The sequence below is a fragment of the Euprymna scolopes genome, chromosome 13, assembly GCF_053919585.1.
Source record: "Euprymna scolopes isolate OS-2025 chromosome 13, ASM5391958v1, whole genome shotgun sequence".
Taxonomy (NCBI): Eukaryota; Metazoa; Mollusca; class Cephalopoda; order Sepiida; family Sepiolidae; genus Euprymna; species Euprymna scolopes.
Window position 1 is genome coordinate 119,047,607 of NC_136494.1, and position 11,128 is coordinate 119,058,734.

General features: G+C 35.1%; 1 protein-coding gene across 5 annotated transcripts in view; it reads right to left on the reverse strand.

Annotated features, from left to right (window-relative positions):
* LOC145292168 (LYR motif-containing protein 1-like) overlaps positions 1 to 11,128 on the reverse strand; it is a 659,461-nt gene that overhangs the window by 153,874 nt on the left and 494,459 nt on the right. For 3 of the 5 annotated variants that reach the window (XM_080138378.1, XM_080138376.1, XM_080138377.1), the window contains exon 5: positions 5,096 to 5,146. The exons of the other annotated variants lie outside the window; for them this stretch is intronic. In XM_080138378.1, coding sequence (XP_079994504.1) covers positions 5,096 to 5,146 — 51 coding nt within the window. The remainder of the gene's footprint in view (positions 1 to 5,095; positions 5,147 to 11,128) is intronic. 5 annotated transcript variants of the gene reach the window in all.

The following is an 11,128-nucleotide window of genomic DNA, read 5'->3' on the forward strand; positions in this document are numbered from 1 at the left end:
TGAAAACATTATCAATAATTTCCCCCATTCTTTATTATAATATTTCCCCATTCTTTATCTGTGCTATATATAATTTTCCCCATTCTTTATCTGTGCTGAAACTTAAACGTAGATTCCATGAACAAAGATTCTTTCTTAGAACTGCGCATCTGTGGAACTCTCTTCCGTTTTCCTGCTTTCCAACTGACTACAATATGGTCGTCTTCAAGTCCAACGTAAACAAGTTCTTGATTAGCCGTTCCCCTTAAGCAATCCAATTTACCAAATTTACACTACTAACGATTAGTATATTGTCCCATTGACTGTACAGTCTTTAACCTTCATCCTCGAGTGGCCTCTGGGCCTTAATAAGTGGTGAACTGCTTTGTAAATAAAAAAAAATCCATATATGCTAAAATATTTCATGTTTGCAAGTACATTATCATCTTTCACATAGATTTGAAAAAAAAAATGAGATCACTCCATCACAAGTTGGTGATTAATCTGTTGTGACAAAGGGGAAAAATCTCATTTTACTAATTTTAAAATGAATAGTTCCGAAATCAAATTATGTGCTTAAATCGACTAAAATAGTACAATTTTAATTAAATACATTTCAAAAAGTGTATAAAAGAAATTTAGGTTTATAGAAGGCAGAAATATGCAGAGATGTAGCAGATAAACTCACGCTGAAGCAACTTAACGTATAATGGTGGAACCAACCATGCAGTTTCACTATTAAATCAATACAAGCATGTGTATATGCACACTAATATATATACAGGGTGGAACGATGAAATTGTCGCCTGAGAAAAGATGACATGATTCCATTTCCGTTTAATGAAAACCGGTTTTCTTTTTTTGTTGCAGATCGGGTTTCATCAAACGGAAATGGAATCATGTTGTCTTTTCTATGGTGACAATTTTATTGTTCCACCCTGTACATAGAGTACTATTGTCACATCTAAACTGGTGCTCCAACTACTATTTCTCCCTCTTGAATAGGGTACAAAAAAGATCTCTAATTTAATAGGTCCAGCAATATCTACCAAGCTTCAGCTCCTATCCCAAGACTGCATTATTGCATCCATATGCTTGTTTTATAAGTACTTCCAAAATAAAAAAAAAGCCTGTGAAAAACTTATTCCACTTGTATCCCACTTAATGTAAATGCCCCACATAAACCCACCTAGTAGCAAAATTCCGCCTCTTTACTGCAGAAGTCTCAAAATGCCAGAAAATCTGGTCTAATAGCTTCTGTTAAACTACTTTTCTTTTGGAATTCTTTCCTTAGTCTATATTTCCCTGACTATAACAAAATGCAGAAATTTAATGTAATGTGAACTAATATCTTGCTGCACAATTCCCCACTTAAAATGCCCCCATAAATATGGTCCCAAATGACAATACCTCTTTATGTCTTTATGGCAAATGTGGCCTTTTTATGATAAATGTAATTTAAAAAAAAAACAAAAAAAAAACAAACACACACACGAGTATATGAAAAATAGAAGAAAGAATTTTTTAAATAGATACCTTTCAGAATAGGCATGCTTCTAGTTCCAGACCTATATTGAGGCGGTGACTGAGGCTGAAGGCGGCTACGTTGAATGGATGTCAGCTCTACTACATAATCAAGTTACCTGAATTTTCAATTGTCGTTTTCTTTAGGGCGACAACTTTATCGTTCCACCGTGTATGGTCGGATATGGAGTATTGGCAGTTTGTGAGACGTTTACTAACCCAATAGAGGCGGCTCACCTTTTTTGCAGCAAACTTGGCAAGATGTTTTATGGATTTAATCAAATTCATATTGCCAATGAATGTTAGACCAAGGAGTGTGAACCTTAAATTGAAACCACACCAAAGATTGTGGCTGGAAACTTATGATGTAAGTGCAGAAGCATGTTACTTAAAACTTTTCCAACCTAGGTTTTTATTTTTACACCATGATGTCAGAGAATTTTCATGGAATAACAAATTATTTTAAAAAAATATATATATATTTTTAAAACCTTTTAAATGAGAACTTTGAAATTCTAGAACTCATTTTTATTTTTGGTTGTCTTTAATGCACAAATAATTGCTGTAAAGATTTTTTTTTTATAAGACTTTTTTTTTTCTCATTAGCTTTTTTGGAAAATTCTTTGGATTTTTGTCTAACATTTTGGCAAATATTTTTATTCTTTGAGCGAAGACATTCGAAATGGCTTTCCAAATATTTTTTTTTCTTTTACTAATTTCTTTTGATTTCTGTCCAACATCTTTTATGGCGCTTAACATGCAGCAAGACTTAACAAGTGTTTTAAAATAAATTTTCTTTTAAACCTTCAAAATGGTTTTCTTGCTCTTCTCTCTCAAAGGATCAAGTTCTATCTTTCTCGCCAGAAAACAAAATGCGTAGAACCTTTGGAGTAAATGGTTTCCCAATCTTTTTCCAATGACGACACCAGTTTGGACTTCATACCTTTTGCAGCCACACCCGAAACTGAGATCAAATTAAACCAAAGAAATTGAAAGAATATGAAAATAAAATAACTAGAAAAACGAAAAACTAAAATGAATTAAGTTGAATTAATTTTAAAGCAGTGCCAATGTAATTTAATTGAATACAGTGATACAAGACGTTAAATAGATAAAATGGCAACATCGAAAAATACAATAAGTTTGAAATATTTATTTACTAATGTAATCTATTGAATCAAGATGGTATGCAGTCATATTTTTTCTATACATCAAATATTCTGTTTGTCCTTTTCTTAGGCCACATGTAACGTTTTGAAAAAGGCTAAATGACATTTTTGAAGGCCAAACTGCTTCGAAAAATTGCCACATTCTCAAAATTTGGCTTTAAAAAGACCAATATGGCAAACCTGGACAAGAATATGAGTGATCACCCTTTGATGTAATCTCGTTTTCAAATATCATTCTAGTAATATATAATCATTATTGTAATGATGCCATATTTTGTCATTATTATTATTACTACTTTGTTGTGTCATTTTGTGCCTGGCTAGTAATATTGCTGATTTTATGCTGATAGATGGATCATAACAAATGACCAGAGGCTAACAGCTTCTTTTTTTTCCCCCATCACAATAGTCACAGCTACCTTCTTCAGCGTCCACAATTTGTTTTATCTCCCTTTTAAAGTTTTTGTACTTTTCAACCTTCTCTTTTTCTTTTTCCTCTACATTCACATAAACTAGCACTTCTATATCAATGATTATTGCCTTGTGTTTCTTTTTCAATCTATGGTCCCCCCTCGCCAAACTTTCACAAGAAACACTCGTCTAGCTGTAAACACTATCAATAATTCCCCCCACTCTTTATCTGTGCCTAAACCTAAACGTAGATTCCATGAACAAAGCTTTTTTCTTAGAACTGCACGCCTGTGGAATTGTCTTCCGTTTTCCTGCTTTCCGGCTGACTACAATATGGTTGTGTTCAAATCTAACGTAAATAAGTTCTTGATGAGCCGTTCCATATAAGTTATCAAATTTACCAAATTTTCATTACTAATGATTACTATAATGTCCAATTTCTACTGTACACTCTTTAACCCTTATCCTTGAGTGGCCTCTTGGCCTTGATAATGTGGTGCTGCCTATGTAAAAAAAAAAAAAAAAAAAAAAAGACTAAATCTGGTCTCCTTGCTTCAATCATATTCGTATCCAATAATAACTTCATATTATCACTCTCCATTACCCCTTATGGAACATGTTGTTGTTGTTATTGCTTTGTTGTTGTTGTTGTTGTTGTTATTATTATTATTTACTTTTCAATACATCTATCTTTTTCAAAAAGAAGTCCCTAGTTAACATAGAAGTTTTTCGCCTGGAAATGGGGACAATTATGGGATACCTTTTGTAGCAGACTCAGAGAATTTTTTTTTTTTTTTTGAAAACGAAACAAAAAACGTTTTTAAAACTTGAAAAAATGACAACATCTTTTTGTCTTAATGATTATGTACAAACCGTGAACTGTCGAATGCATATTTAATCTTCCATTGTATTATTAATTGTTATGGGACCGTCACCTACCCATTAATGGACTCTTCCAAATACTATATTAATCGAGAGCCACATACTTTGGAGGGAGGGAATAAGATTCTATACAGAGATCTAACTTACAAGTAAACCTTGCTTACGTCATCACCTTTTTTCTATAGGTTTGTTCTTTTTCAGTCTTTTTTTTTTAAACCTATACCGTGTTCAGTTTTTTTTTTTGGGGGGGGGGTTGCCATTTCACTCCAAACAAGGCACAGAGCCACTTAATTGTGCAGAGCTACTATTTGGAGCCAGATTTGCAGGGACATTATTTATGGAGTTGGGCAGCCATTTGTCTTTCCACATTAGCCTTGAATTTCTGCATATCAGAACAGTCAGGGACACAGGAACCTAGGAGAGAATTCCAAAGTGCAGCAGTCCTAGGGAAAAAGCTACTCGGCATCTAGGGATCTCTAGGGGTAGGTGTGGGATTTTACTGCATGTCAGGTTTGTCAAGGTTATGTTGCTGAGAGGGTACTAGTGTTTGAAGTTCATCAGAGCACTTGAAATACTTAATAACGTTTTCCCCATTCTATTAAAAAAAAATAATGATATTACAAAATTATATCCACTTCAATGGATCTCTGCTTCTTCCTAAGCAAGTTAGCCACTATTATCATAGTTCCAAAAAACAAAGAATTATTTTGTCGTCTTTCGAATTCTAGAAGGAATTTGGAAACATTTAAAATGTTTAAACCATTCCTAGTTTTACAATTCTCATTTTGGAAGCTATTTCTATTCAATAATTTTATAAATAAACTATATCATTCGAACAAAATTAATTTTGGCTTTATACTCATCTGTTTCAGTTAATAATTGAATTACCATATTTTTAATTGCCGTAATAAGTAAATTTAATTTTGGAATTAATTTTTTTTAAATTGATAAAAAGAAAAACATAGTAAAAAACAAGAATTAAAAAAAATAAAAATAAAAAAATAAAAAGCAAAACAAAAGTTAACAAAAAATAAAAACTCCCGGACAATGCTAGATAAAAAAATAGTCAGCAAATAATAAAGTTCCAAAACAAAACAAAAATAAAGTGAAGTATGTAAAATGCACAATACCTTAGTATGGGTAGTATTTTTGGTAAACAAAAACACGTTTAATTCTCTTACCTAGAAAGAAAAAAATAAAAACAAAGAATTACAAAAATATTCACAATTTACAGCCTTAGGCAAACGTTTATTTTATTTTATTAAAAACTAGCGAGGGTACCCAGCGTTGACCGGCTGGGGAGAGGTGTGTGGGGGGAATAGTAGTAGGAAGTCCGGGTGGAGAGAGGTGTTAAAAAAAGTGGTAGTAGCAGGGGGGGGGTCAAAACACCAGTAGGCAGACTGGGTGGAGAGAGGGGTAAAAAGAAAATAGTAGTTGCGGGTGGAGGTGGGGGTGTACCCGGCGTTGCCTGGGTTGTGTAGTAAGGGACGTCAGGGGGTGGAGAAAGGTGTTAAAAAAAAATATGGTAATAGCCGGGAGAGGGGATCAAAATAACAGTAGGCAGCCAGGGTGGAGGAGAGAGGTGTTAATTTTTTTTTTTTTTTTTGAAGTGGAAGGCAAGCTCAAACCCATGACAGAAACGAAGGCTGAAAAGAAAGTGACAGAAAATCTGACGTCTTATGTTCCATGATGCGACCGTTGAAAGTCGAAAGCATTCAAATTAAATGAAGTCAATCCCACCAATATGATGACTTGCAAAAATGACGACTCAAAGAAACGAACCCCTCCTTATAGAAAACTGCCCAGTTTAGGGTGAAGGAATTAATGTTTTTGGCCAATTTTTCGATATTTGTCGTCCAAAGGGTCGAGCTTTAAAACGATACCTCTCTCGTGAGGATTCGTTGCCTCTGCCAAAAGTTTCTCCGAGACATACAAACACACAATTTTGCACTTTATATATAACTAGCAGGGGTACCCGGCGTTGCCCGGGTGTGTGTAGGTGTGTGTGGTGTTGAATAAAAAAGAAACCAGGGAGGGGGTGTTAGGATCGAACCTGAAGCCTTGAGGCGAAGTTTGAAAATAAAATCGGCCAGCCAGAATGACTTAGTGAAAGATGTTTGAAAGTCGTCGAGCATTACGACGACGACGATGACGATGACGACGATGTAAGCATTCAACGTTTTAATTAAGTGTGTGGGGGGGGGGTAATCAAAACTTAAAAAAAACACGGAAAAATCTAACGTAAGGCAAACGAACGATGAAAACAGAAAAACAAACACGTGAAAAATGGCTTAAATAAGCCTGTTTCGATATTAAAATTTTAAAAATCGGTGGATACCCAGGTGTTTTGGGGTGTCGCTAAGAATAAGCGAAGTAAAAAAACAAAACAAAAAAAAAACAGGAAAACGAACGTTATGTGAAAAATGGCTTGAATAACACAGGGTTCAATATTTAAATTTAAAAAATCGAAAAAAAAAAACCATCTCACACCACGATTCGAACCCAAAACATTTAGATAATGAACAAACGCGCTAATCAACTGCGCTAAAGCGACGTAGACTAAATGTGTTTGGTTTTTAAACTATTTAAAGTAAATCAGGTCACAACGTCATGACGTCATCTGACGCATGCGTAGAATCGGTCATCGTTACGAGAAACCCGTTTTTGTTGACCCCTCCTGTCGAAAATTGTTGATTTCGGGGTGAAAAAGTTAACGTTTTTGGCCAATTTTTCGATATTTTTCAAGCGAAGGATGGGGGCTTCGATATGATACCGAGTTTGTGAATTTTTGTCGCGTCTGTCGAAAGTTTTTAGCAGACACACAAACATACATACATACATACATTTTCGCTTTTATATATATACTAGCAGGGCTACCCGGCGTTGCTCGGGACCGTATAAACAATGAAAAAACAAAAGCAGATATTGAACATATGTTTTATTCTTAGGGGAGAGGAATCTTTCATCTCAAGTTTTAGCGTTACCACCAAACATTTGTCTTTTATATATATAGATAATGACAGGTTTTTTTGGGGCCCCCCTCGAAGATAACTGATCAGTTGACCAACTTTTAGTGGTCCGTTTGATGTGAAATTTCGATATTTATCATCCGGGTGATGGGGCTTCGATATGATACCAAATTTGTCAAGTTTGGTTCCGTCTTTCAAAAGTTTTAGCGTTACAAACAAACATACATACATACACACAGACGTTTGGCTTTTATATATATAGAAGCTATAGAAGATTATGGAAACTAATCTAGTGATAATATGAGGGACATTTCAAAAGTAATGCCTCCTATTTATATGCCAAGGATCAAGGGGAGTGCAAATTGCATTTTATGATGACTGAGCTCATGCATTCCTGACCTGAAAGTTTCATCGGTTTGTTACAGATATTAACAGTGTGAGATTCTAAAGAAAGCAACTCCTATCATGGACGTGCATCAGAAGCAGAGATATTTCATTGAATTCCTCCATACAGAAAAAAATTGAACCGATCAACGTTCACTATTGAACGCTTACGAAATCGATGCAATTGATGTGAACACTGTTAGGAGATGGATTTGTCGATTTCAGAGTAGCAACAGTGATTTGGTTGACAAAGCATGCTTTGAACATTTACAACTAAGCCATCAAAGAGGCTGGCATTGAGAATGGTCATTACTATGTAAAAAAACTAAATTGTGGTGCACAATAGGTCGCTTATTTTAATTGTAACACTCCCGACTTCATAGCTCTTTGATATTTTAAAGTTAAAAAATAGGAGGCCTTACTTTAGGAACGACCCCGGTATATTAAAAGCTGCCCCTGCAGTAAATAAAAAAAACTGCCACGTCATCGTAAAACTCTCGTAATGACTTCATTAAGCGGGCACCTGTCAATCAAACCTCTTTGACTTGACTCACTTTTTAACCCTTAACTTAACACGCTTTGGGGTTCAATCCTACCTTCCTACTAAAACTTTTTTTTTCTTTTACAACTTTTTTTTAACACACACACTTCCAAACACCCGGGCAATGACAGGTACCCCCCGCTAGTCTATAATATAAATCTCAATCATCGGTTTTTTGACAGACACAACGGATCCTGATGGGATTGGTATCGAGCTCAACAAATATTGAAAAATTGGCCCAAAACATTCATTCCTTCATCCTCAATTGGGCAGTTTTTTAGAAGGAGGGGTCGGTTTTTGGGTCAACATTTTTGCAAAGTCATCGTCTCAGTTGGATTGACTATGCTTAATTTCAACACTTAGGATTTCCAGTCACGCTATGGAGACATCGGCTTAGATGTCACATTTTTTTAAATCTTCCTTTCCTCCTTCACCTGACGGGGTTGAGCCTGCCTGCCTACTACCACTTTTTTTAACACCTTTCTTAACCAAACTGTCTACTGTTGTTTAGATTTCCTCGCCACTACTACCACTTTTTTTTTTACACCAGGGTTCCTTATTACACCACTTAAACACCCCAAGGCAATGCCCGGCACCCCTGCTAGTATAGGCATAAATGTAGTTTGTTTGTTTTTTCCTGTATAGATTCCCATCGCTTCTATGTTTCTCCTGAGAAAAATACAAGAGGTGTACATTAAGCAGAGGAAGAACCTGTATTTTGTTTTTGTGGAACTGGACAAAGCTTTTGACAGAGTGTCAAGAGGGATGATTCGCTAGGCTTTGCATAAAGTAAATGACAGGTTAGTGAAGGGGGTTTAAACCATGTACAAAATGTTCAAAGTTATGTGACAGATTTAATGTCAAAGTAGAATATCAAGATCCTGTACGGAGCCGCTTGCTTTTTATTTATCTCACAGAACTATATGTTGTCCGGAATCGATTCAATATGATGAATTGCCTGTTAAGTTAAAAATTTGGAGAAATTTTATAGAAACCCAAGGTGTGAGAGTGAAGGCTACCAAGACCAAAGTGATGATTAGTGATTGTAGTGTTGGCAAATCACCAGAAATTGGAAAGTTCCCTACTCAGTTTGTAGAAAGAAAGTTGGAAGTAACTCATCTTTTTTTTTAGAAGCATTGCATTTTATAAGTGTTTTATAAGCATTTTTTTAGAACTTATAAGCATTGGATGGACAAAAGTGTACTTTAATTGGTAGGTTGAGGGAGGATAACCAGTTTGAAAAATAAAAAAGTGAAAGACAATGAAGATGGATGAGAATTCAGATATGGAGAAAATACATTTATATAGCAAAGTTATTAACATTGATCAGAAGTTTTGTTACCTTAGAACATAAGATGGAGCAACAAGTACTAGTATGATTGCAAAAGTAACGAGTGGATAGAATAAGTTGAAAGAAATTTTGCCATCACTAACCAGCAGAGTGTTACCACTATAGATGGAGAAAAGTGTGCATAGTGTGATGATGTATTAAAATGAGACTTGGCTTGTGAGGATTGAGGACATGCGTTGCATGAAGATAAATGAGATCAATGTATATCTTAAATGCATAATTAAACTCATACAAATATTAAATCTGTACGTGTACAGAACAATTTCTAAAAACTGTTCGACAAATGCCAACATGTAAAACATGAAGATAAAGAAGCAAAGCTACATTTTATCAACTCTGGTGTATTTTTTTACTTTACTTGGGTGGTTAACACTTATCAAGGTGCAGAAGCCACTCTAGGATAAGGGTTAGAATTTTAGGTAGATACTATGTGTGCGTATGTGTGTGAGTGCGCACAGTAATATTTAACAGTTGGATCTGTATATGCTATGATAGACACATTTCTGATATGTCTTGATTGTCATTTGATATTATGTATAAAAGATAATTGTATTTTGTACAAGCCCCAAACTGCCAGGAATCTGACCTGCACCAGTAGAACATCTTTCATCTTATCTTGTCGGCAACCAAATATACAATTGCCACTTTTAACTTTGAGTAAATGATAATAACTGATGAAGATAATCATAATCCAAAATAATAATAAATACTTGTCGTGATATATATACATACACACACACACACACATATATATATGTATGTGTGTGTGTGTGTGTGTGTTTCCAATGTTGTTATTGTCGGTATGACTTTTGAGGATAACTTCCTGTCAGCTGTTGAAGCATCTCAAAGGATAAGAGTATCAAAGAATCTCTGACAATTAAATCCAACTCCTGGCCTCCTCAAGGTGGAAATGTTTGGATGAAAATTAGTGACAGGTTTAATAATAGCCTCTTAAAACCAGTTTGCTTTTGGGCCGAGAGAGCTTATTAGTTTTACATAACTGCTTATCAAGGCAAAAGATTGTTTTTGTTTTAAAACGGGTATAGATGGGATTCCTCAACAAGGCTTATGATAACCTATTTAGGAGAAGGAAACAAATATAATACCTGTGTCTAAAGTGATTACCAGTTAACTTGCAAAGGCATATAACAACGTTATAATAATAGGGGTCTGGAAGCAATAATCTTGCATAACAAATATTTGTCAATGTAATCCAAGGCTCTAGAATGCCATCTTATTTGTTATCCAAACATTTATATAATATTGGTTCCCCGATTTATCGGAGAGGGACCTATGTTTTCAGTGGCGTGAGTCCGTTATTCCAGATGATTGCCAGATAACCATCTATTAGTTTTTCCTGAAATTTTGCCACAAATTGTATTTCATTAAATAGATATGCACAGTAAAAAAAATGTTTTTGCAAAAGTTCCCGTTGCATCCCCAGGGGCTCAAAAGAGGTCAAAACTGCCCCCAAATGGCCCAAAATGACATTTTTTGCCCCATAGCATTTGATCCATCCATTAGATTTTCCTGAAACTTGACCAAAATGTGGAGGCCATTGTTCTTAATATAAATTCAGTATGGGTGACCCTGACAAAATTCTGGTTCGCATCCCTCTGGGACTTTTATGGCTAAAAAAAAATCCCTTCTCGGAGCTCTTTTTTTCATATTACTCAAAAACTTGATATGTATGTCTATATAGTAGTTTTCCATGGTGATGAATTCAAATATATATGTCTTAAGGCGTGAAATTGCACAGTTTGTCCATTTTCACTGGAATTTGGTGTTCCAAGGTCACAAATGCTCCAAAATTGCAAAAAATGACACTTTTTACCCCATAACTTTTGCCCCATCCATTAGATTTTTCTAAAACTTGGTGAAAATGTGAAGGCAACGTTGGCCCTTCACACTTCTCACA